Source organism: Delphinus delphis, chromosome 17 (genome assembly GCF_949987515.2).
Source record: "Delphinus delphis chromosome 17, mDelDel1.2, whole genome shotgun sequence".
In the NCBI taxonomy this organism is placed as follows: domain Eukaryota; kingdom Metazoa; phylum Chordata; class Mammalia; order Artiodactyla; family Delphinidae; genus Delphinus; species Delphinus delphis.
This window is the reverse complement of record NC_082699.1, coordinates 38507026-38534577: the sequence shown is the minus strand read 5'-3', so window position 1 is coordinate 38534577 and position 27552 is coordinate 38507026. Positions and strand designations below refer to the sequence as shown.

The following is a 27552-nucleotide window of genomic DNA, read 5'->3' as shown; positions in this document are numbered from 1 at the left end:
TTGAATTTATATCAGTAGTTTAGTCATTTAATAATAGGGTATGGCAGAAGTAGAATACTTTGTCAGTATTTAGCCAGTTAGTGCTATAAGTATTTTGGATTAATCTTTAGTGATTTAAAGAAGTCTAAGAAAAACCAACCGAAGTTTCTGCGTTTTTTTTTTTTTTTTTTTTTTTTTTTTTTGCAGTACGCGGGCCTCTCACTGTTGTGGCCTCTTCCGTTGCGGAGCACAGGCTCCGGACGCTCAGGCTCAGCGGCCATGGCTCACGGGCCCAGCCGCGCCGCGGCATGTGGGATCCTCCCGGACCGGGGCGCGAACCCCTGTCCCCTGCATCGGCAGGCGGACTCCCAACCACTGCGCCACCAGGGAAGCCCTCTGTGTTTTTAATTATGTTGAGTGTCGTTCTTGCTAGTGGAATGAATAAATTGGTAAATTTGGTTCAAAAAAGCACATCAGTATGGCTCTTGAAACTAGTAAGCTTACAAGCAGCTAGGAAAATGACAATAAGAAGAAATGATATTTTTAACTGTTCAGAGATTATTTAGATAATTTATTGGAGGAGATATGGGAAGACTTAAAAATGCTTCTTAAATATATATCAGTAAAAGCTAAGATGAAGCTTAAAGTGCAGTATCACTTAATATTGAACTGCTTCTCAATCTAGGCTGGGATGGTCGTGGTAGATAAGAGGCTATCACAATAGTAAACACAGGCTTTGTATTTCGATTGTAAAATTAATGGATTGATATGAATAGTTAATTTACTCCGTAATCTTCGGTTTAATATATTTTTTAACTTTAAAAAGTTTATTACAGAAAGCTGGCTTCTACTTCTTGGGAGCCATTTTTGCATATCTGTTCCCAACTCTGCCTTCAGTGACATGTTGATAACTTAAATTGGCCGTGGTAGGAGTATTCACACCATGGAAATTGGTAAATGCAGAAAATCAGGGCATTTTCCACCCCAGAGAGCCAACTACCAGCACACCACCAATTTCAAACAGGTAAGAGAATAGCGTACTAAATCCTCATACACCCATCACCCAGCTCCAGTAATTATCTCATAGCCAGTTTTGTTTCCTCTCCTAGATGTATCAGGTACAGTGGCATATTGGTTCTCTAGTTTAATACCCAGTGGCATTTTAATTATCTTAAAGCCAAACATTTTTGACTCGAGGTATTCTGAAAAATATAGATCATGCCTAGAAAGTAAACTTAATCCCAAGAGATAGGTAAGAATCATTGTGTTAGGAGCACACACTTACCACTTACTGAAAATACTGTCAAGAGCATTGGCTCTTGGTCCATGTATCACCTATTAAGCAGTGACCCTATCACCTCCATCTTTGTATTAAATGTAAGCTAATATTTACTGAGCTGTAATAGATACTGTGTATTTATGATCTTTAATTACATGTGAATTAACTATATCATTTAGTTCCAATAACCCTAATAAACCTATTTTGGAGATAAGAAATGGAAGCCTATAGCCTGTCTTTTTATAAGGAAGCTAAAAGAGGCTTTTACATTTTTAAGTAGGGTTACATAAGTACCTATGTAATAGCCTTGATTTTGTCTCTCAGCTCACAAATTGTAAAAATATTTACTGTGTAACCCTTTAAGGAGTTTGCCAACCTATGTCTGGTCTAAAATTTAATTTTACATCGAAAGTATTTTGTATATTCCTTTTGTCCTTAGAATATTTTTTTTGAAGTAGCCAAAGCATACATTTTATATCAGAATTATTTGCTGATTGCTTTATATATCAGGCACTATTTTAACTTTATAAATAGGGCAACTGATGCTCAAGAGAAGTGAATTGCTATCATAAGCAGCAAGAGCAATACTAGAACTGTGTTTTTTTCCCAGCTACAAATACCAAGATTAAATACTGAGAAAATAAAAATGCAATGATATCCTCAGTTTTTTAAGAATGTCAAATTATTTAGGATTTTAAAATGTTTTGAATATTTTACTTAAAAACTAAGTAAATTATCACTTAGGGCTATTTTCATGAAGCAGTGCTTTGTTAAGAACAGAACCATGAATAACAAAGTCAAAAAAGCTTTCTGGGAAGTTTTATTTTTCTGTTATCCTTTTGTGGTAATCCCAAATGATCATTTCCTAATTTTTATATGCCTGACTGGGATCTATGAAATAACAGAAGTACAATTCCCCATCCAAAGAAGAAAAGCATCAGACATACTGAAAGGCTCTGATTAAATTGTTTTATATTTTCAGGAACAAGAGTGACTGTACATTGTTTTATTGATTAGATGGTAATTTGGTAAAAGTTTTACAGAATTTTTACTGATTTATGGTTTTCCATGATGTTTTTTAGGGCAACATTCCACCAAATCATAGCTTTGCAAAAGATGTAGTGCCATATATAGCACTTTAGTATGACAGTGGCTTCGTTTTAAAACCAGAATCAAGCTGAATGTAGCTTTCTAAAGCTAAAATTTATGCTTTATGTATAGTTGTAAAACACCAATATCCTAGTGTCCTATTATTGTTAAGAGTGACTATAATACTCTCATTGAAAAGTAAATTTATATATTGAATGATGAAACTTCAGGTTGTAGTAGAAGTGAAAAAAAAGTAAAAAAAGAAAACTTGGCTTTTTGATTAAAGCTTTATGGAACAGAATTTGTATTTCATCAGAATGACTATCTAGGACCCTTTTCTGGTATTGAAAGCATGGTGTATTAACCTAAAGGAAGCAAGTGGAATTGTTAGATTTTTTTTTTTGTTGTTTTTATCTATTTAACTAGTGTAACCTCAACTAGGTATAATGCATTAATATGAAATACTTCTGAAATACATAATCTTTTTAAAAAAATGGAACTTATACAAAAAGATCACATGCTGCTAGACAGAATGTTGAAATGACTGGTGTGTAATATTTTTTAAAACTTCATTTTTGGTCAGCATAAATTTCCTTTAATAATTTCTCCATTTCCAGTAGGATTTCATTTCATTTCAAGCCAGTATAAAGTTTTACAGTTTTAGTCATTCTGGATTCCAAGTCATTTAAGATGAAAATGGAAATGCAAAGTTTACTTAAATTTAATTTTCTTCTTCTGTAACATCTAAGTCTTCATCCTCTTCATCATCTTCTATTTGTTGATCCTTTCTTAGTCGACAGGTGGATACCTGTTAAAACATTTTAAATAATACTAACTAAAAAATATTTTTACATGCTTGGTATCTTTTTTTTTTTTTTTTTTTTTTGCGGTACGCGGGCCTCTCACTGTTGAGGCCTCTCCCGTTGCGGAGCACAGGCTCCGGACGCGCAGGCTCAGCGGCCATGGCTCACGGGCCCAGCCGTTCCGCGCCATGGGGATCTTCCCGGACCGGGGCACATACCTGTGTCCCCTGCATCGGCAGGCGGACTCTCAACCACTGCGCCACCAGGGAAGCCCTTGGTATCTTTTTAATACGCCCTGATAGAGAAGTACACGTAGAACAAATATTTCAGAAAAATGTCCATAAGTAGTAATTTTTAGTAATGAAAATTCCCTATGAATTATTGTATCTTAAGGTTTGAAAACAGACGCAAAATTTTTTCATTCATATTATTTTTTGAAGAAAAATGTGAAATTAGCCATTTGATTCCAGTTGGGTACCAGTACTTCAATAACCGACTTTAAGAGAAAAGTATAGTCTCTGTATATTATAAATGTCAAAAAATATTTTAGTTAAACAGTTCTTAGGTCACAAAAACAGGTATCTGAATGAAACTCATTAAAGGGATGGCAAAAACACAAGGATATTTCAACTAGGCAACTGAAATATTAAACTTTAAAAATAGTCTGGTTTAAATGTAATGAGTTGAGAATCTGAATTCACTACTTGGCTTTAAGTCCTGACTGTTACCACTTGGATCATCCTGCTTCAAACTTTTCTGAGGGTGATTATACCCAGGGGACATCTGGCAATGTCTGGAGACACTGTTGATTGTCAAAACTGGGGTGTGTGTTTGTGTGTTACTGGCATCTTGTGGGTAGAGGCTAGGGATGCTGCTCAACGTCTGTACAATGCACAGGACAGTACCCCTGCCTCCCTCCCCCCCTCCAAATTATCTGGCTCCAAGTTAATAGTGCTGAGGTTGAGAAACCCTGGGATTATGTATTCTAAAGTGCTACACAGATCTTGGCTAACTTAGGTGATATTATTAGCTCTAAAAGGTCAAAACTCTGCATACTATAATACTATAGTACTATAATACTAGTACTATAATACTTGATTATGGAATTTATGTGCAAGGCACTTAGTACTGGAATAATAAAAATATAATTTGGTTAAGGGGAGAGATGCATAAATAAAAAGCAGTAAATAAATGCTTAGAGGAGAATCAAATGTAAACAGAAGGTACTGGGTCACACTTACCTGAAAGTTATATTTTGAAAATATTTTGCTCAATTTTGAATTCTGAAGGCTAGATATGAAAAAGGCCATAGCTTTCTAAATCAGGAGTTGGCAAGCTATAGCCCAGTTTGTGGCGTTTCTGTAAATAAAGTTTTATTACAACTACTGATTTGTTCATGTATTGTTTATGGCTGCTCTTGGTTGGGGCAGAGACCATATGGCCCACAAAACCTGCTATTTTCTGTGTGGCCTTTTAGAGAAAAAGGTGGTTGACCCCTCCCTGTTCTAGATACCAGGTACTTCAGGCTTTCTGGATATAGAAGAAAAGAAAATTGATTCTTTACCCTAAAGATATGTGCTTCTGGATCTATGATAATGTTCAACAAAAGCCCTTTTTAGGTATCATTTCCAGTAAGCTGTGATAGTGGGATTTAAACCCTAAATAGTTTGATTTCAGAATCTGTGCTCTTCCTGCTATACCAGAGAACAAATGTAGATCAGCATTTTCCTGTCCCTTCCACCTCTGCTCCCAAGTGTTCTGCTTCAGAGAGTAATATCTTACAGATGATAAAAGAATTAAGAGCCGAACCTAGTGCAGTCTTCTGTTATTTTACATAAGAGGGTAAGAGAGGGTAAGTTATTCGAAGTCCTGTGACTTAAGGGAAACATTTTTAGTACTGAACAATTCCAAAGGCAGTAGCTCACATTCCTTTAAATTATGGTTTCTAGCTCACCTGTCCTGTTCCAGATACGCACTTAGCTGACAGTGATCTCTGAAGAGGTGACTTTGAATTTGCTCTTACGATATCTAAACGGGATGAATAATCTGGTGGATACAGAGAATTTCGGAAAACCTGTTGCAATGATAAAACATTATAAAGTGATACTAAACAATGGAAATCTAGAAAATCATGTTAAGTTCCCTTTAGTTTATCATGTTAAGTTCCCCCTTAGCTTAGAATTTTTTTAAGCAACTCCCCTCCCCACACTGGGGACAAAGTTTATTTATTGTAAATTTAAAACAAAAATCAAAAAAATAAAATAAATATTTTAAGTTGGAAAGATGTAAGCTAAAAAATTCTATTGAACCACCTAAGATGATGACGGGCCCTGAAACAATCACTTAAGAGCTTTTGCTGGTGAAACATGAAAAGTTCCTACATTAAAAGAGTATGCAAGCCAGTGGGAAGACTAAGTCACAACTTTGATTCTTTCTGTTCTGCTTATCCTCAACTCTTTATCAGTTTAAATTCACTGATGGCTTTCATAGTACATCACAGAAGAGTAAATGGAGCCACTCTAATTTATGGATTCCAATCTCACCAGGATCTGGAATGCCATTGCTTGGCAGTAGTTCCAAATCTTACTGTGGTCTTAAGCTTCCCTACCTGTAGCTTTTCCACCATTTCTGTAACAAAGAAGGCAAGTCTGTCAGATGTGAATTTCTTCATATTCCCTCTTTTTTTCCTCAACTCTTCACCCTATCCTTTTCCTTTTTTTTTTTTTGCGGTACATGGGCCTCTCACTGTTGTGGCCTCTCCCGTTGCGGAGCACAGGCTCTGGACGCGCAGGCTCAGCGGCCATTGCTCACGGGCCCAGCCGCTCCGCAGCATGTGGGATCTTCCCGGACCAGGGCATGGACCCGCGTCCCCTGCATTGGCAGGTGAACTCTCAACCACTGCGCCACCAGGGAAGCCCCCTTTTCCTTTTTTAAAGCAAATGTCATTCTGATTCTCTCCAAGGTGCATTTTCCCTTTAGCGAAACTTCAACAAACAAAAGCTCTCTTTCTCCAGTTTTCCTCCCCCACAAACGAGATCCGTTAAAAAAAAAATTACTTCAAGGTATAACTTTACTTTTTAAAAATCTTCTCAAACATTCTACTTCATTTGTCAACAAACTACATTAGGCTTTCCCCTTCCACTGAAATTGGTCTTGAAAGTTGTCTTTTTGTCTTCAGCTGACCTTGTCCTGAAACTTCTTTTCCATGCATGCCATCACGAAACTCTTCATGTGCTAGCTGCTCTATTTCTTCACATCCCTTTTTCTACTGCATATACCCGAAATATTTTTAAAGGGTTTCCCTTAGCCCACATTACCTTTTTTGACAACTTTCTCTGACTAGAAAACTTTGGCTCCTGACTATTGAGAGTCTAAATGCCTTAGGTGACATTCAAGGCTTACAATCACCCACACCTACCCATTATACTTCACTTTTAGTATATATACCTATATGCAGAACATGTAATACTACTGTGACTTTGCAGTGCTGGTTCCTCAGCCTGGAATTTCAGCGCACTTACTCATCCTTCAGGAGCCAAGTCAAATGCCATCTTTTTTCTGCTCTCCCCTGTTCTCTAGTCAGTAGCTCCTATTGTTTATACCCTCAGTACAGCTTTTATCTCACTGTTTTGTAATTACATGTCTGTTTCTACAACTAGTTTTAAGTTCCTCTAGAGCAAGAAGCCTTGTTTTATCTTTGCAGTTCCTTCCAGCTTAAGACAGTAGCCTGGTAAATGAATGATGTTAACATGAACTTAATCTGGGTGTTTTGAGAAAAAACGACCCAAACTAGGGGATGTCTCTACACATTTCTTTAAACCTTAAAGAAGTGCAGGACACAAAAGGAATCAAGGGATGAAACTTAACGCAAGACGCAAGCGGTATGACTTGGTTAAACGGCAATTCAGGCATGCTAATAATTAGGTTATTGAACAGTTTACTGAGGACCCAATTATATTTTGGTGCCAGACATGGAACCTGGCATCCTGGTATGATATCAAAACTGGATGACTCAATCCACTGGTATTTGGAAGAAATATATTTTTGTTAGAATGACATTCCTTTTTAAGCTTTTCTAGCAAAGATAAAAGTGGGAAGTGGAAGATAATTTACAACCTTTGGGGTAAAAGTCTAAACCAGTTGAATATTAGTCTCCTACTGCAAAACAACAGATTTACAGGAATATTAATTTATTGGCAATAATGCATTTTCCAATATGGTCCAAGATCTCTTCTAGGAGTGAGTCTCAAGATCTGAAATATGCTCTGAACTGAATGTACAGAGGTGATCTTTTGAAGGGGAATATGGGCCTGACAATACTTTTTATGTGAAGAACAAATCAGGTAAGATGGTTTCTGATAACTAGATTCAAATAATTAGCTGCTGCCTGAGTAAGTCAGGACTGCTATCTAAGAAGAACAGCAAATTATTTCTCTGTTCCTCTCTGCATATTTTCTCTACTTGTTTCCAAGAAACTTGTATTTAAAGGGTCCTTCCTCATCTTGGTAGCTGTTTGATGTAATTTTACTTCGACTTGTCCCACACAACTTTCCCCAGATTGCTCTCTTCTCCTTTCCACAATTTCTGTATGGCATTGTAGTGATAGCTTAGGCCTATAGTTCATGACATCTCAGGACCTTTGTATACCTATCTGAGCTCTCTGCCTGAAAGCTGTTGCCACGTATCCTACTTATCCCTCAAACTTCTGATTAAGAAATCATTCTTTCTCTAGACTATTTAGAATCCTCCATCACATACACTTGCAGCACACTATATTTTTTCTTTATTTTTTCTTTGTATATTTTTTTCTTCTTCACATTATAAAACGTAAATAGTCACACAGTATATTTTTTAAATGTCTGAACTCCTTTTAAGTTTCTGCTTTTTTGACAACTTGGACCAATTCTTATAATGCTAAATCCTTGGCACTTAGAATGGTGTCTGGCATATAACAGGTGCTCAATAAACAGTTGATGAATGTACTTTTTATGAGGTAAGCACTATAAGTATCTCCATTTTACAGATGAGGAAGCTGAAGCATGAAAAAGTTAACTTGCTCAATACTGCCCCAATAGAAAAAATGGGGAAGTTCATACTCAAAAACACATCTACCACACAGCCCTGAGATCTTGAATTTTTTTAATGAATCCTACATCCTACCTAGCTAGCTGATGAAGAACAGTGGTAAGAGAAGTGGTAAAGGAAGTGGTGTGACAAAAAAGATATCTAGGACCTCTGGAATGAGAAGGAAAATCTTGGGGTCCAAAGGGCTTGAAGGAACTTTTAGTGACTTTAGTGACAAGTGTATTGGGTCAAGGGTATTAGAAAAAGGAGAATGAAAATACTTGTAAAGGAAACTTAAGTCTTGTAGGAAAAGCGAGGGATCAGTTTTGAACCTGCCACTCAATATAGTGTTGTTTCTTGTAGGAAATGGTTCATGTCACTCATCAAGAACCACGCTTCTGGCAGTATAGATAGGATAAAAACACAATGTCTATAGTCAAACTTCTGGGTTTGGCTCCCAGCTTTGTTACTTACTAGCTATGGGATCCTCTGGGAGGTTCCTTAACCTCACCATGCCTCAGTTTTCTCATCCACAGAAGTAAGGATAATAAATACTTTTATTAAAGTTGATGGTAGGGTTAAAATAATACAATGAAAATGCATAGATCAGTAGCTGGTTCAAAGTAATCACTATATAAACATTTGCTACTTTTACAAATTACAGATAAAAGCTTGATCTATTTTTTAAAAATATAGGATATAAAAAGGAGTAAAAATTTAGAAACCTTAGCTTTAGTATTTGGAGGGAATAGACACTTAAGAAGCCATCTATTAACAAACAGTAATAGAAATACGATCATGTATGCTTAACTGAGGTAAAACTGAGAGCAGATTTTGGCGCTGGAAAATGTATATACACATACTAAAACACGTACTTTTCTTCATTTTGGCCAAGCTATTATCTGGTTTTACTGAATTCAGGTTTCTTGGAACCAGCAGAGTAGTGGAAAGTGAAGGCCCAGGGGATCTCTTTATAGATACTTCAGTTAAAAAAAAATGGAATCTTCAAAATTATGAAATGACAGACACTCTCAAATTCTATCACTTATTAATACAAAATTCTGGTTGTATCTTGAGAGTACGTGGCCTTTTTCACTTCTACTGTAGACAGAGTATATCTCGAATATTTTATCTATTTCAGCAAAAATACTTTGCCTTTTTTTCCCCTTTTGGAAGGTAAGATTGTAGGACATTAACTCTACAGGTGAGCTGGTTGAAACCAGGCTTTGATATTTAATTGCTCTAATGTTAGCTGGCCAGTAAGATTTATTTGCATTTAACTATCAGTACAAAGCAAACCTACATTTATTTCATAGCTTACTGATTAAGTCCCACAAAACTAGTTAGAAGCCAGATTCCGCTATTTACTAGCTAAGTGGCCAAGGGCAAGTTAAGTTACTTAAAACCCCTATACCTGTTTCTTTAGTTGTAAAACGAGAATGATAACAGTACCTACATCAAAGGAGTGAGTGAGAAAATGCCTGTAAAGCTTTGGGTGTTGTGGCATAAACACTCAAATGTTAGCTCAAATCAATAAATGCTATTTTTAGCACATGTAAGTGACATATCACTAGTCAAAATGATACATTATTTCATGTAATGGTTTTATTTCTATGTTTTACTAGATATTAATCCTTGGATTAATCCTTGGAACTCTACCATGGTTAATTTGAACAGTTAAAAAATAAATAGAAATAAATAGAAAGTCATACAGGTTCAGCTATTTGGAACTGCATACAATAACATCTAAACCATGTAGTGTTCTAATTTAAGATATTTTTACCCAAACTAATGCTTTCTTTTAAACATTTCCATATCAATAGAAGAACTGAGCTTAGATGGACGTAGTCTTACCTCTAAATCTTCTTCTTCATCAATCTTTTGTATATTTTGGTAGGCAGCAGTGTAGACCTCTAAAGCTTTGCCATGAAATAACATTTCGATAGTGATAAATTCTGAAAATATAGTCTAAAAACACAAGGATTTGAATTTAAACAATCATATAAACTGCTTCATGAATTTAGTAAATTTATTCCTTACTATATAGTCTTGGCATTTTATGAGATACAGAGGTGTCTGTTTTTCCACAGGGCAGATGAAGTACGAAAGATAACTGGAATAAAAATAGTTGCAAAGCCCTTCTGCAGCAAAACTTTCAAATTACACAAAATATTTCCTATCTTATTATTTACTTCCCTTTTTTAGTCAGTTCTTCTATTAGATATTTATGATTTTAAAAAAGATTTGACTAAAATGTATGTCATTATGTACTCTGTTGCTCAGTGCCTATAAGTATTAGCTAAAGCAGTTTAGTACTGAAGCTGTTTTTTTTTAGCAACTCCAACTGATGTTTAAAAGAATGTTTTTTTAGGCAAGAATTCTATCCCATCATATTTATATGATACTTGTATTCTCTAACCACAAAGGGATTACTTGGTAATAATGATATTCCTACTACTGATAATAGCACCGTACATTTGCATAGAGCTTTCCAGTTTACAAATATATGACTTGTCCAGTGTTGCTCACAGCTATAATGTTAAGACTTAGATCTGACTCTTCAAAGTTAGAGCTCTTGCTCATTGTACTGTGCTGTTCTCGCTGGAATCAATCATTTCCTTTAAAAATAAACTACAGGTAAACTCTGAGCATGATGATGACAAATTACAGTAAGGAAGGTCATGAGCAAAGAGAAATGAATAAAGATGTGCATGTTGATCTAACCAGAGGTGAGATAATCGGTGGGTAGGGAAAGTATACAAGCCAGACAAGTTTTCAATAAAATAGGATCTATCCTTTTGTTATCTTATCCCTTATCAAAATAAAAAATCAGAGCATTAATGTAAAGAGAAGCGGGCAGAATAAGAATAGGATAGAAAATACTCAAGCATTGTCCTTTAAGGGGCAATATAGATGAGATGGGTTAGGCTAGAAGGCAATAGTCAAATACTCATTTTCCTTCATTTCTGTTCTCCTGTGTTAACCACCCAGATAGGAGTGGTCCTGCACCTTGCAAAGTAGCCATACAGATATCCCTTAGTGTCCTGTGATTTTTTTTTCCCCCCCTCTCCATCTCCATTCTTAAGGATTAGAAAAATATTTAAGGGAGAACTAACGGGCTTCTGATTGCTACTCAGTGGAAATAGATCTGTAGTTGAAAGTAACCCTTCTGAGCTGCCAAGCACGTATGTAGGGCTAAATGAAAAGATTGGGCTCTGGGATAAATGACTTATAACTATAACTGACAATGACCTTTACTGTCACTTCATATAGGTCACAAAGTGCTCTGGTATACTGGACTGGCAACTGACTAATAAACAGCATTATGCCAAGGTGCAACTTTGGATTCCACACCAAGAATCTCCAGATAGGAATACCTTAGAGGTAGAATGGCTTTTGACTAGGGCTGGTGCTTCTCTTGTCAGTCTTCCTAAGATAGTTGACTAGCTAGAAAGTAAGGGGTTAAGCTTAAATCGCTCAAGTAAATTGGGTATTACTCCTATTTTTAAATAGTTCTACAAATGAACATTCTAAATCTTTAAGAGACTGGCACACTATTTAATAACTAATGAAATCCAAACATTTACAGCCTTATTACACCTAAATCTGTAGGTTTAGGCTTAATTCAAGTCTATTCCACTGTGGTAACTGAGGAATATGGAAAAAATTCAAAATAATTTAAAATATTTTTTGAATATTTGAATATAGTTATTAAATCCCTGATGCCAAAATCTCTGAATGTGATGTCATCTCTGAACTAACAATTTCTTAATAATAGCATTTTATACGAGTTATATTCCCCTTAGCTCATAAGTAAGCCCTGAAAATATGTTGATATGTCTGTCACTGAAGAATGATACATTATTTTGGTTTATCCATATCCTCTGATAAAAGAATCTATTACACTCTCATTTGAAAAGACAGAGCTCAACATTGAGTCTGTTAGCATTTTGCAGTCTCAAAATTTAGTTTCACTTAGTGATAGAAAACATTTTAAGAAGTAGCTTTAATTAGTAAATGGCTATTATTTCCTACTTGGAACATGAGTGAAAAATCACTCAAGTTTTGTGATACTTTGGTTTAATCCTTTATGGTTTGACCGTTTACTTCTTGACAAAACATATACTATGTATCTATTTAAGATGGGAATGGCCCTGTTAACTCTTCTGTCACAAACAGTGATGGAGAATCAGTGGCATTGCTAAGGCAGTATTCCAGACTTGGAATTTTTGACCCAAGAACCATGAAGCCTTAAGATTATCAGAGAGGACAGTTACATCCCTGAGTATAGTAAGGAGGAAAAACTACCAGTTATACTTTTTCTTTCTAGCTATTGATAGAATTTCATAAAACATGGGAAAATGGGCAGAAAGGAGGAGGATAATAGCAAGGAAGAATCAGATGACAACTGGTATAAGAAAGAACATAAAAACATTGTGTTTTTAAAATAAAATAATTTCAGTGAGTCACCAGAAAGGTGGTGGAACTTTGAAAGATCCATTCATATTTAGAAAAAATTTTCCTCAAATAAACATAGCTTTCAATGATCTCACGTAATCTGCTAATCTGGAATGGGTCAGTATGGTCCGGGCCAGAGGCATTCACACATTACTTTTTTTTCCTCATTTTCAATTTTATTTTGTGTGACTAGAAGGCCATTTGGGTACGTACTTAATTTTTATTGGTGGGGGTGGTGGGGGAGCTAATATGAAATTCTCTACCCATCGGCAAGTATTCTGCAAAGCAGGTAGCCTAGTAGTTTAAAATAGGGGCTCTGGATTAAGATAAACCTGGGTTCAAATCAAGACGGAAACAAATCAGCTGTGTAATATTAAACAGTTTGTTCTTTTCTCCTTAATTTCAACATCTTAGGTTTTGCCTTAAGGATTAAATGTAATCCAGGAAAAGGTACAGTATGGTAACTGGCTTAGAGTAAGTGCTCAGCACAAGTGTGCTGTTTTTATTGTCCAAGGAGTAAACCAGCTAAATTAGAAAATGTTCCTTATCATAACATTAAAGCCTCCATCTGGTTTAATTAGAAAGCAGGATATTTAACAAAAAAGTCATAAAAGGTCTTGTTAATAATTTTGGCAAATGGGAAATGACAGCTCTCCAGAGTAGAGGCTATTTAATAAATGATGTCAGGAGAACTTTCTATCCATTTGAGAATAATAAAGTTAGACATCTACCTCATACCATAGGCAAAATACAACTGCATAAAATAAAATATTTAAAATATTAAAAAATCATACAAGTACTAGAAAATATGAGCAAATAATTATATAATCTTGGGGATGAAAACTCCTTTCTAAGCATGACACCAAGGCAGAAATCAAAAAGGAGAAGATCAATAGATCTGGCAGCAAAAATAAGACTTTAAGGTGGTAAAAACATACCATAGGCAACAAAATGGGAAAATATATTTGCAACAGATCTTCTCTTTAATATAACGGGTTAATATTCTCAATATAAAGAATTTTTACAAATTAATAAGAAAAATGCCAACACTCAATAAAAATATAGGCTAAGGTCAAATGTGAGTAATTTACTAAAGAAAAATGTGTCATTAAATATATGAAAAAATACTCTGCCTCAACAGTAGTAACTGTAGCAAATTAAGATGATACTGATTTTTCACCTATTAGATTATTTTATTATTAAAAATACTACTACTCGTCATTGTTACATTGGTGTGCTCATGTAAGGTTCTGCAGAAATGTTAACTAGTTAAAGCTTTGTGGACAGAAGTTAAAAACAGCTATCCAAATTGAAAGTGTGTATGCTCTTTGAATGAGAATGCCACTTCTAGTAATTTATCCCAAGAGAATAACTGGACCAGAAAAAAGGCTGATGTTTAATGATGCAATGAGATCTATAATTGCAAAAATAATCTAGATGTCCATCAATGAGGGCTGGTTAAATAAACTGATATATCCATATAGCAAAATACTATATGAGGGTGCCATTACGGACAATATGGATCTTTGTTTCCTCAGCACAAATATATCCATGATATATTAAATTTTAAAAAGATGCTATATATAGTGTGGTCCCATTTAAATAAAACTGTATAGTGGTAATAATATTACCTTTCTCATAGGACACTGTGAGGAGGAAATGAGTTAATCCATATAAAATGCTTAGAATGTGTGACATAGTTAATGTCTAAGAAATATTTGTTGTTATTATTCTTATTAGTATATTTCTTGAGTATATTTCATAGAAAGAAAGTCTGGAAGGATATAAACCAAAACGGCTTATTTCTGAGTAGTGGAATTATTACATTTTTCTCAATTTTATGAAAAAAAGTCATGGTGATTTCATATTTATTTATAAGAAAAATAAAGTTACTAAAAATTAAGTTTTGAAGCTATTTCTTGCTCACGTCAGCGACTTTACCAATACTGAATTCCTGTCCCTATCTGTTCCAGGAGTGACCCCTGGTCAAGATCGTTTTCATAGGTCAGAAATTCCCTTGACACCATATAACTGATGACTTTTTCCATTACATGGGAAACAAATAGGATTGTGACTTTTCTTCCACATTCTATACAACTAAGTTCATACCAGCTTTTCCCAGAAAGACAGATCCTTTGCAAGGTTCCTATCAAAAGTCTTTTCCTAAAAATTGTGCTACCTTACTAATTAACACTGCTGCTAAAATTCAGATGGACTTGTCAATTAAACCCCACCTCAAACACAGTTAATACAGTTATGAGCAGTGCTCACTACTGCCAATCATTTCTACCCCCAGGGAGGTTAAAGAAAGACCCAGAAGCTCTGCCTCCATCTGAAGCAGTAGCCTGATAACAGGTACAATAAGAATGTTCTTTAAAAAAAAAAATGTTTTGTGTCTGATTCTCCCAAAACATGAGCGGGATCAACAGTTTTGACTTTTCCAAGAATTTATCTCACAAACAGAGGTGTTTGTCAGACATGGTAAAATCAACATGGCAATATCTGAATATTGTTTTTGTTAGAAGTAAGGGGGTGGTAAAGTAACCCTTCTGATTGATTTTCGAGGCTTTTGGGTACAGGATCTGTGCATCCCTCTTTATCATAAAACATCTCAAATGAGGCCTAACTTGGAAAAGGAACAATTTGACAGTAAGGAGGAAAGACATACAGAACAGAGATTCATAACCTTAACAGACTCTGGTATTAATCTCTGGAACTCATATTTCTGGGAGTTTGCTAGAGTCATGGGGGCCTGTATTAAAAGTGTACACTTTCACAGATGACATGATCTTGTACGTAGAAAATCTTGAGGAATCTGCAAAAAACTATCAGACCTAATAAATGAGTTTTGCAAGGTTGCAAGATATAAGATCAATGCACAAAAATCAACGGTATTTCTGTGCACTTGCAATGAACTGAAATGAAATCAAGTAAACAAAATTCCGTTTACAGTAGCATCAATAATCATAAAATACTTTGGAAAAAGTTAAAGAAAAGCACAAAACCTACACTTTGAAACTTATAAACATTGTTAAAAGAAATTAAGGATGATTTAAATAAATGGAAAACCAGCCCACGTTCATGGATTGGAAGAATTAATCTTAAGATGGTAGTACTCAAATTGACCTACAGATTTGATGCAATCCCTGTCAGCATCCCAGCTGACTTGTAGAAACTGACAAGCTGATTCTAAAAGTCATACCGAATTACAACAGATCCAGAATAGCGAAAACAATCTTAAAAAGGAACAAAATAGAACTCACACACCCTGATTTTAAAAGTTACTACAAAGCACTGTTAATTAATCAGGACAGTGTGGTACTGGCATAAGGATAGACATAGATCAATGGGAGTTCAGAAACAAAACCACATCAACTGATTTTCAACAAGAGTGCCTAGACTTCAATGAGAAAAGAACAGTCTCTTCAATAAATGGTGCTGGAACAACTGGATAGTCAGTCACATGCAAAAGAATGGGGTTTAACACCTTCAGTTCACATGATACACAAAAATTAAATGCATAAAAGACTTAACAATGAAAACTATAAACGTGTTAGAAGAAAACATAGGGATAAATCTTTATAATCTCAGATTTGGCAATGGATCCTTAGATATGACACTAAAAGCACAAGCAACAAAAGAAAAAGATAAACTGGACTTCATCAAAATTAAAAAGCTTTGTGCTTCAAGGGACACCATCAAGATAGTGAAAAGAACTCACAGAATGGAAGAAAATAACTGCAAAACATCTGATAAGGGATCTGTATCCAGAATATATAAAGAACTCTTAAAATGCAATAAAAAAAGATAACCCAATTAAAAGATCTGAATAGACACTTTTTTCAAAAAAGATATACAAATGGCCATAAGCATCAGCAGGAAAATGCAAATCAAAACCACAATAAGGTACCACTCTACACCCACTAGGACGGCTATAATGAAAAAGTCTGATGAACAACAAGTATTGGTGAGGATGCAGAGAAATTGGAACCCTCATATACTACTGGTGGGAAAATACAATGGCACAGCCACTTTGGAAAACAGTCCGGCAGTTTTAAAGACAGAGTTACCATATGAACTAGTAATTCAACAGGTTATATGGTTGAACTGAAATGAAATGTCCAAGAGAAATGGAAATATGTCTATACAAAAACTTGTCCATGAATGTTTATATCATTAGTCATAATAGCCAAAAGGTAGAAACAATCCGAAAGTCCATCAACTGATGAAAAGATAAACATAATGTGCTTAATATCCATACAATGTAATATTATTCCACCATAAAAAGGAATGAGATACTGATACGTACTACACTATGGCTAAACCCTGAAAGCATGCTAAGTGAAAGAAGCCAGTTACAAAAGCCATGTATTTTATGATTCCATTCATATGAAATGTATGTTCAGAACAGCCAAATCCAAAGAGACATGAGATTAGTGATGGTTGCTTAGGCTGGGGGTGAGGGCTGGGGGAGCAGGAAGGTAAAAGTTAAAGTGTACTAGGCCTCACTTTGAGATGATAAAAATGTTCTAAAATTGAGTGATGATGGTTGTACATATCTGAACACACTAAAAACCACTGAGCTGTACATTTTAAATAGGAGAATTGTACAGTATATGAATTCTCTCTCCATTTTTAAAAAAGTAGGTTTTTTCCTGTCTTCTTTTTTTGTGACCACCACAAGACTTCCCTCTTCCAGGGTCATGATATAGCAGGCCAAGAGAGAAGCTTGGAAGCCCTTTTCTTCTCTGTGCACCATCCACTGTGCAGTCCCTTACTCCATGTCCTACTGCTTCAGGAAATCCCAGGTCGTAGGAATTGTAATTGGGAATTCTGCACTCACTGTCTCTGCCCGTTTTGTAATTGGTGATGCTCGTGGGATTAAAATCACCTGTAGAGTTGGCCAGCATGCAGATGGAACACTGAAGTGAGCCTAAAGATCAGAGACAGATTGCCATGTGTAAAAGAGAAGTTTTTAGGCATGAAGAACAGTGGTAAAGTGAGGAATCAGGCTCCCAAGTCACTAAAGAAGCCCTTACTTAGGTGGCAATGAATCAGACATACCTCACAAGTCTCCAATCTCATTTTTCAGATTAGAGCCAATTATTTTAATCTTCCTTCCCTTCTCCCTCAATTTGAGAGAGGATGTCAGCAGTTGTAAAATGTAATGCCCTGCCCACACTCTTCTATGTCGGTAAAAGGGTTTGTCTCAGGGCAGCTCCTGAGTAGCAATCTACACAGCAGAGTGCAGAGTGAATTGAAAGGCTTAATTTTTTTTTTTTTTTTTTTTAATCTTCAGGACCTAAGTAGAGACGTTTGAGCCTGGCTATCAGAAAAATCAAAGTTCTGAAATTCTATGAAACTATGATAGGAAATTTAAAAAAAATAAAAGGGCAAATGAATGTTGTTTCATGGACTGTAGAGAGAAATGATACAGTTAAGTGGCAGATAATGCCTATTTTATTGATAAGAACGCAACTTTTGAAGGCAGGATATTTTCTTTGTTAATAAGTTATTAAAATGACAAAAACTACTCTTCTTTAAAAGCTGTTCCAGGAAAATTTGCAGTGAGCCAAAAGGCATCCTTAGATGACTTGTTTTAAAGGCCATAACGTGATCGTAAGTAATCCTCCGTATCTTTCCAAGATGCCTATGAGAAAGTCACTGAAGACCTTCTCAAGTCCGTGATCCTGAATGTCTACTGATGTGTTATAATAAGTCAATTCTTGTGACACCATACCATGGTGGATGCAAGTTTATGTGGTTAGCTACTCTTAATTATTTGATAATATGTAGGTATTAGAAACCTATAAGCTATAAAAATTAGTGATAGTGTGTCATAATGGAAAGCACAGATTTTTAAAATACATAATTGGTTTATGGTTCAGACTTTTGGCTATGATACTTCAGAAAGGTTACTTTATATCTCTGCTTAATTTTTTTTTTTTTTTTTTACATAATATATGATAACACCACCTCACTTTCATGGGGTTGCTGTAAAGATTAAAAGATAATTTATGTAAAGTGCCTGGAGCCGTACCTGATACATAAAAACATAATAAATGTCATTTTTCTGTGATTAACACTATTTGTAATAACATTTGAATATCTGGCCTTTGGTTGGGAATGGAGCCCCTTTAAATACCACTGTTTCCATAAGAAAATAATATTTGATATGTTTCTGTTTACATCTTTTTCACACAGACTATTTATGGACTAAAAAAATCAGTAATTTAAATTTGTCATAAATTTAAGTAAAAAATAAGGTTAGAAAACATATTTTGAACCTTAACAGTTACTTTGTTACCTTTATATCCTTTATTTTCTGCTTTTCAAAGCTGTCAATAGTCTCCTCCAGATGGCGAGTTGTTCGAGCAGCATCCATTGTGGCCCTTTGTAATTCAGTTTCTGCCTACAAAAGTGTCCCCGCCAAAGTACAAGAAAAACTCAAGTCAGAATCCATTCGACTGAGTCTTTTTGTAAACGCTACCACTGCGGTACTGGCTTTTTGCCATAACAGCGTCAATCATTCAAAATATATTTTACCACATAAAGTAAAACGATCTATACGATAAGCACATGCAGAGTAAAGAACTTTAAATCTTTCAGGTGACATGATTCATGATCTCAAACAAAAGAAAACAAAAATTCTTTCCCTTTCTGCATACAAAATCATTTTATTTCTATATCACCCTTGGATGATTTACTGTAAAACAATTTTCTATATTTTCTACTGCTTTCACATATTTCACTGTCTCTGCCATTTATCATACTCTCCTTTTCTCCTCACTATCTCTCTCCCCTTTAACCCTTTCTCCCCCCAAATACTTAAGTATTTTCAATCTTCTAGTTCTCCAAATGCATGAAATGTTTCTACTTCTGTAATATCCTAATCAGGTAGAGTAGGATATACACTACAAATATTTATTTCAGCATGGATTTTCTATTTGTATATTCTTCTTATAAGCTAACAATATTACACTATTACTTAGTTAATGCTTATTACAAAAAATATATACCAGCAACTAATAAATTAGATGGAAAATCTAATACTTTCCTTCAAAGTACTCATACTATCTAGATCCATGTTGTACAATCAATACGGTGGCCACTAGCAACATGTAGCTATTTACATTTAAATTAATTAAAATCAAATGTAAATTAAAAAACTGGTTTCTCTAGTTGCCATTTCAAGAGCTCAATAGCCATACATATAGCTAGTGGCTACAGTGCTGTAAAGTGCAGAACATTTCCAATCTAATCATGTATTTCTCTTTAAAAAAATCATCTCTTCCTTTAAGGACAACAGTTTGCCCCAAAATATTTAAAATCTTTTGTTAAACAATAACATATTTTTAAAAACATGGCCCAATTTTCTGATTAAACTCTTTCTAATAATGTTTCCTATGTTAGTATTATGTTTACTCAAAAGTATCACATATCATCATCTTAATATTTACTCCATAGGAAAAATTTGCAGTTGTGAATCAAAGTTTTGTGAAACATAATATTATGACATTTAAGCCTTTGCTTTCTTTTTCAAGAAAATGTATAAATTGAAATAAGTAAAAAGGTTTACTATAGGGGTCCATCTCTTCACACATCACTTTATTACCCACCTGTGACTGAAATTTTTCATAAAGGAAAAAAATACATTTCAAATAGAACAATTTCTTCCAATAAATTAAAATCATATGCTATTATAGAATTATATCTTCTTGCAATTAGATTATACATTAATCATAACTTTATATTGATTATATACTCTTACAACTAGGTTAATTCAGATATACAATTTCAAGAAACTAAGCATTTAAACATTTATATATATCTCTGTGTGTGTACATTTGCTATATAGGGTATAAAGTTTTCTTTAAATCCATGCAAACTTTTATGCTTTTAATTATAACCAGTAATCAAAAACAATTCTCTTTATTACTGATTTTCAGATTTTTAAAAATATAACTATCACAGGATTTATTACGAAAAAATTTCTAACAGTTATGATGCATGTTAACCTTTTACTAATGAGAATATTCAAGCAGACTATTTTTCTAATACTGTTCAGTACATGTGACTTGTGAAATTCTTTACCGTGACTACTTACTTTTGACTTAACGTCTTTTCCCTCCCCGTTTATTGACAGTTTCATTTTAAAATCTGGAAGGGTAGGTAGAGTTGGCTAAATTAGCAAAGAGCAGGGAAGCAGAAGCCACCTTCCACCACACTCCAGCAACTATGATTCATTTCCTAGTCTCAAATCCTTTTACTCGGGCATAGCCACGTGCCCAAATTCGCACAGCTATTTTTAGCAAAGTGGATAAAGATTTCTGTTTCTTCCTTTTGTTGAAAATTCTTCAAAATCCTATAACATACCAATTTGGGCAGGGGATACTTTTGATTAAAATACTGTGATACAACTTTATGAATAAGGATATCAGTATATTTAATGAAATTAGTCATGAGTGCAAAATGGCTTATAAAAGAGTGAGCCAGATTGGTGTTTTTCTGTTGCAAGAAGCTTTTTCAGAAGCCACCAGGGGCCTTAGGGGGTCCAGGCAGAACACTGGGATTCTTCTTTACCCCATCCTCTTATACCAGAACTACTCTTTTATTTTATATACTGAACTTTAATGTACTTCTTTTGAAGATCAGATGAATTTTAAGGGTCTATCCTGGTAAATATTCTATGATGCTATGATAGAATATCTTTATATTTATAGTGGATGCATTTATATGTAGACTGTCCTTTATTTTCTGGTTTCAGGTTGTCAAAATCCACTGGAGTCCTACACCTTTCCCACTGAGTGTGGCAATTCATCTACAGCCATAATCTATTCAGTTGCTGCTTTATCTCCCCCTGTGTGAACTCCTGACCTGCTCTGTCTATGGTATAAGACAGCCTCCTCCACAGCAGTGTTTACAGCAAAGTACCAAAGTCAGAGGCGTCTGTCTTAGGAAGACATTTATTTCCACATCGAGTGTCCATAGCAATACCCCTGAATCAATCATACCACCTCAAGATTCCAGATGTGACATTTTTTCTGCCCTTACGTACTCTCCCCTCCTCCGAACAAAGCAGCAAAATTTTGACCTCTGGCTTGATTCTTAAAAACTGGTGATATTCCCTAGTCTCTGCCTTAGTCCATAGTTGTCAGTCAGATTTTCCCGCATTCTGTAGTTTGTCTGACTTGCTTGAAACCCAGACTCTATAATCTCCAGTTTGTAGATCCCAGACATGTGGCTGCCCATTTTTATTACAAGGTTGGGCATATGTATCTTTGGTCCAAAGGAAGGAGGACCAGGCTGTTGGTGCAGCCCAAAATCACTAATCAAGGGATTCCCCTCAGAAATGGAGGTGTTCTGGAACCTCAAATGTCCCCAAAGAGTCAATCCTCATGTGGTTTCTGGCAAAGGTGGGCTGTAAAAAACCTTAAGTAGGGAGGAGACACAAGGAATGGGAAAAAGAGGCAGCAGGATAAGTTAGTACCTTATATACAACTGCACCTATCCCAGTTGCTGGCAATTAGCCAGATGCTATTTTCTTTATTTAGTTAATTTATTTATCTAACTATTTATTTATTTATTTATGGCTGCACTGGGTCTTCGTTGCTGCATGTGGGCTTTCTCTAGTTACGGTGAGCAGGGGCTACTCTTCCTTGTGGTGCACCAGCTTCTCATTGCAGTGGCTTCTCTTGTTGCAGAACATGGGCTCTAGGTGCGCGGGCTTCAGTAGTTGTGGCTCATGGGCTCTATAGCGCAGGCTCAGTAGTTGTGGTGCATGGGCTTAGTTGCTCCACAGCATGTGGGATCTTCCCTCACCAGGGATCGAACCCGTGTCCCATGCACTGGCAGGTGGATTCTTAACCACTGCACCACCAGGGAAGTCCCTGTTTAGTTTTGAACATGGCACATTCTAGTTTAACAAATAATCATTCTGAACAGAAGAACCTCGTTACAGTAGACACTCCTATTTAGATCTGTGTCCAGCTGTGGACCTCAATTATACTCTTGAATCTCCTGAGGGTCTTTGGCTGGAAGTCATAATTGTGGTTTCACATAGCTGTTGTTTTTCAAGATGAAGGGAATTTTACCAGGAAAAAAATTATTGTTCCTTCCTTTTCTCAAATGCAGGGCTGAGAAGGCATTGATATATTAGGATTAATGATAGATCTTTAACTTTATAATTAATATTTAGTCATCATTTATGTAAAAAATCTTAGAATTTTGTATTCTTTATAAAAACATCTACACTTATGAGTGTTTTATATTTTGAATATGTTGTGGAAAACAACATAAGACTGAATTAAGTTGTGTATTCTCTTTAAAATTAGCTAATTTCCATAGTGAGAATTTGTAAATGCATGTGTTTCTTTTCAAACTTTACATTCATATTCTTTGCACATTTAAAGTAGAAATGCATAATTTCCATATATATTTACTTCTGTACTGCATACCTTACAAAATATCTTTTTAAAGACCCAAATTCAAAGGATACAATAACATGTCGATCAGATGGGTTTCTCTGACGTGTTCTTTCTAACTGAATTAACTGTTTAGCTTCTCGATTCCTTGCTGTTAATGTTGCTTTGAGGTCATCCTGCAAACAGGCATTTTTTTTTTTGTTAATAAAAATCTCTTATTTAAGTAGTAAAATATACACTTCTCTGTTTTAAGAAGGGAAGAACACTCCCTATTTGATCCAGGCATCATTACCACAGGAATTATTACTATTGCATAATCAGTGTGTGTCTTTTTGTGTGAGACTGTGTGCATGTGTGTAGTTTAATATCCTCTCAAATAATGACACAATTTCAATGCAAAACTATATATATATTTATATATATGTATATACACACACATAAAATTTTGATTGTGGTGGTAGTTACAGATGTATACACATTTATTAAAACTCAGTGTACATTTAAAACAAGAGCATTTTACTGCATGTAAATTATACCTCAATAAAGTTGATTTAAAAAACAGAACTTTGGGAATGTAATGTATACCCTGGTGACTAGAATTAATAATACTGTACTGCATTTTGAAAGTTGCTAGGAGACTAGATCTTAAAAGTTCTCATCACAAGAAAAAAAAATTTGTAACTATGTATCATGACAGATGTTAACTAGACTTATTTTGACCATTTCATAATATATACAAACATCAAATCGTTATGTTGTACACTTGAAACTAATATATGTCAATTATACCTCAAAAAAATTAAAAAAAAACTCTGTCACATTCATTTTTAGTTTACATGTTATCGCCTGCTTTAAAACAAAAGTATAAACAAATTCATTTAGTAAAATAATTTCTTTCCACATGTTCTTCATGAATATAAATATTAAATATTTTAAAGTTTCCATAATAAACAAAATTGCTTTATGATGCTACAGTAGTATATAAAAATACTTCCTTATTCTCAAAGTTCTAAGAATGCTTCAGAGTGTGTAAAAAGAATGACTAAACACTACTCTGTACCTTTTATTAAAAGGACAGTTATTGGAAACCTCATATGTTTTGCCAGAATACCTAATAATAGTAGAAAAAATGAATTTACTTACTCGTTTCATTTTTACAATGGTTCCATAAGCTTTCAAAGGTTCAACTACTTTGGCTTCAAGTCTTTCAACCTATTGAAAATTATTATAAAATATAACTGAAAAGAAACATAGACATATCAAAATTTAAATTCTGAAATAAAACGTGTGCTGTCAAACCTGAACATAATTACTACACCGATTAATATTTGAAATTTTTAAAATTAAAATGTCAGTTACCTTTATAAATAAAAGAATAACCACCAGAAATTGATAAGACTCAGAACCTAAACTCAAATACATTAAAAACTGTTAAGCTGTGCAGTAGCAATAAAAGCTTTTGGTAAGTTTTAAGACACCTCAAATTTTATTGCAGCTACCACTTTCAGTGTGTTTAATACTTGGATGGATACTTTACATACATTATATCGGAAATGTAAAAGCCCAACCTTCCAGATAAGAAAATCAAAGCTGAAAAATATAGCATATTGGAAACATTTAAAACAACACAATCCTCAAAAGCAAAAAAGCCTACAGACCACTTAGAGAACAAGATAGTGTTTCTGAGCTGTTATACTGTATGGTGGATCTCTCTTTTATTTAAAATTAAACAGTTTTTCTTAAACATTACAATATTTATCAGATTTTGAGTAATTTCTCCTTTTACTAATAGCACTAGTGGAAGGCACTAAAGAAACAGATTTTTTTTTAAGGCAAGTATACAACTATAGCATAAGAAAAATAACTCCTGGACATTAAAATTTTCTTTTTCAGGATAGCTAATACAAGATGACATGTATTTAATTGTTTAAAATGAACATGTATTACTTTTGTAGCAGGAAAAAGGCTTTTTTTTTTGATGATACAGGTTTATATAATCAGTGAGTGTATATCACTTCATATTCATTTTTGTTTAGTTTCTATAAACAGAATGTATATGAATGTTTCACTTAAAAAATTTTAGGAAAATGGAGAAGATCAAGTTCTCATTGAGCATTTAAATATTAGGAATCCTAAAATCAAATCCATGAATACTCAGGATTATTTATTCCATTTCAAATAATCCATACACTGATTATTCAGTGTAAAGATTAGCCAAGTCTTTTTTCTGTTCTCCTTTTTGTAGCCTACCTTTTGTTCATTGTTCTTTAGCACCTCCACCATTTGGTAAGCAAGTGAAATAAAAAAAACAAATGTAAATCAATTCAGTTTGCTATTTGATAAATAGCATAAAGGTTGTCTAGAAAGGGGCACTGAAATTATTGGCTAACGTAGGGTTCTAGTATTATCTGTGAGTATAAACTACTTTTGAAACATTAAGTTCCCAGTTACACATAACTGAGAGCTGCTTATTACAGAATAAATACCATATGACAAGAACGAAACATTTTCCCACAAAGTAGCCCCAAAAGTAATTACTACTCAAATTTCTGTATGATTAGCAGTTATAGGTTCAAAGATCATTATCTTCTTTTTGATTCTGAGGTTTTTTTGATAATTGAAATTTCTGTTTTAGGCTTTTAAAAAGGAAGAAAAGCACTGATGAGAAAAGTACAAAAGAAGCAATGCAGCTCTAATTGGGCAACTTCTGACAAGTTAAAGTCAAAGTGAAAATTTCTGACCTGTATCTTGAATCCTGAAGTAAATATAAGTACTGATGAGGTATTAAAGTAAATGGGCTTTAACAATTTAAACAATTACAACACCACCTTCTTCCCTCCCCCCACCCCAAAGCAAAAAAACCCAAACAAACCCACAAAAAAAACAAAAAACTCCACAAAATTTCACTACTGGTTTGTATGCATAATACCATGGTGACTAGAATTAATAATACTGTACTCCCCCCCCGCCCCCCCACCGCCTTTCAATGAAACATTGGTCAACTTTCCAGAGCATGGAAGCAGCAACAAAAATCTTTTGTTCATTTACTACTTATTCACTCACATCACCACTTCCAACATCTTCCATCTCCATATATACTTTAAAATATACCTACCTGCACACAAGACACAAGTCATGCTCCTTTTCTTGCCCTGGGGTACTACGTTTACTACGCCCTGCAAATAGCCACCCCATGGCCAAAAGTTGGCAAGTAAGGTGGGGAAATTCAGTACTTCAAGACACCCTAGAGTTTAGTTTGAAAACGGTAAAATCACAGGAAGCGTCCCTTTAATAGACTTACACAATGTTACCGACATGAAAAGGTACGTTTATCATCAAGAGTGTGTTCGCCACTGCAGTTAGGTAGATTACAAGTCTTCAGGGCTCCTCCGTCCACTACGTCAGGGCTCATTCATAACATGACGGTGTGACTTCACTCCATACCTCTGCTTGTCGATAATCCTGAAGTTTGGCAAACTCATCGGCAAAGGTTTTCAGGCCCTGCTTTAACTTCGGGGTCTCTGTAGAGGCATACACGTTGATTTCATTCACCAGGAGGTCTGCTTTGTCTCGCAGTCTGGCAGTTTTCCGCACATAAGCAGCAAAGATTTGGCACAGCTCTCCAAAGTGCTTCTCCACATTTGTGACAGCATCTTGCAGTTGTCTGGTTTGAGCATCCCTAGAGAAAAAGGTGACACAAAAAGCAAATCATTCTCATTTGAGATGAGATGGATTCATCTTCACGTTAATTTGATTATGCCAACATTCCCGGGGTATTCTGCAGCTTCGACGGCGCAAACCTTCAAAGATCCCACCATCTCCCAAGGCCGATCCTCCTCTAGGTCCCCATTCGGGGCCTGGCCTCCACATCCCACAGTGCAGGCGCACGAAGAGGCCTGGCTCCGGCCGGCGTCGCCACTGCGGGGTGGCGGCTCCCGGGGCAGCTCCGCGCCATGCTGCCCGGGCGCCCGGCTGCCACCCGGCGTCTGCACCGCCCGCGGCAGGGCGGGGGCCGGCGCCTGGGGAGCGTGAGGGCCGGCCACCGGGGAGGTAGGCCCCAGAGCGCGGCGGCTACTGTCCAGCCCCCGGCCCCGCGCCGGAGCTCGGCCCGGAGGCCCACGGAGGAAGCCTCCACTCCCCCACCCGAGCCCTCGCGTGTGGCGGCCCTGGGCAGCTGCGGCCCCGGGGCTGTTACCGGTTTTCCAAGCTGCGCCTCAACATCTTGCCTCGCGCACGGTCGCAGACCCGGGGCTGCGGCCCAAAGACAGGGGTTCCGAAACGCCCGGGCGTGCGCGGGGTCGCGAGAGCCCGAGAGCCCGCCCCACGCGCCGCCGCGGCTGCCCCGGCGTTTCCACGGCAACGCGGCGCGCTCCCGCGCGGTCGGCGCCGGCGTCCCGGAGCGCGGAAGCTAGAGAGGTGACCCAGCACCCACCCGCGCCCAGCGGCCGGCGCGTCC

General features: G+C 35.9%; 1 protein-coding gene across 4 annotated transcripts; it reads right to left on the bottom strand.

The window, feature by feature from the left end:
- Positions 1-229: 229 nt before the first annotated feature.
- On the bottom strand, positions 230-27552 carry CIBAR1 (CBY1 interacting BAR domain containing 1). 4 transcript variants are annotated; one of them, XM_059994896.1, is made up of 9 exons: positions 27292-27552; positions 26541-26775; positions 24240-24308; positions 23171-23272; positions 20292-20297; positions 18980-19084; positions 10069-10182; positions 5105-5224; positions 230-3155 (listed from the first exon to the last, which is right to left on the bottom strand). In XM_059994896.1, the coding sequence occupies exons 1-9, from the start codon at positions 27315-27317 to the stop codon at positions 3069-3071; spliced, it is 864 nt and encodes a 287-aa protein (XP_059850879.1). In that variant the 5' UTR covers positions 27318-27552; the 3' UTR covers positions 230-3068. The 4 variants fall into 4 exon arrangements, with proteins under 4 accessions (XP_059850879.1, XP_059850877.1, XP_059850878.1 ...); XM_059994894.1 differs by lacking the exons at positions 20292-20297; positions 23171-23272 and adding exons at positions 3369-3445; positions 25347-25370 and having other exon boundaries at positions 27292-27444; XM_059994895.1 differs by lacking the exons at positions 20292-20297; positions 23171-23272 and adding an exon at positions 25347-25370.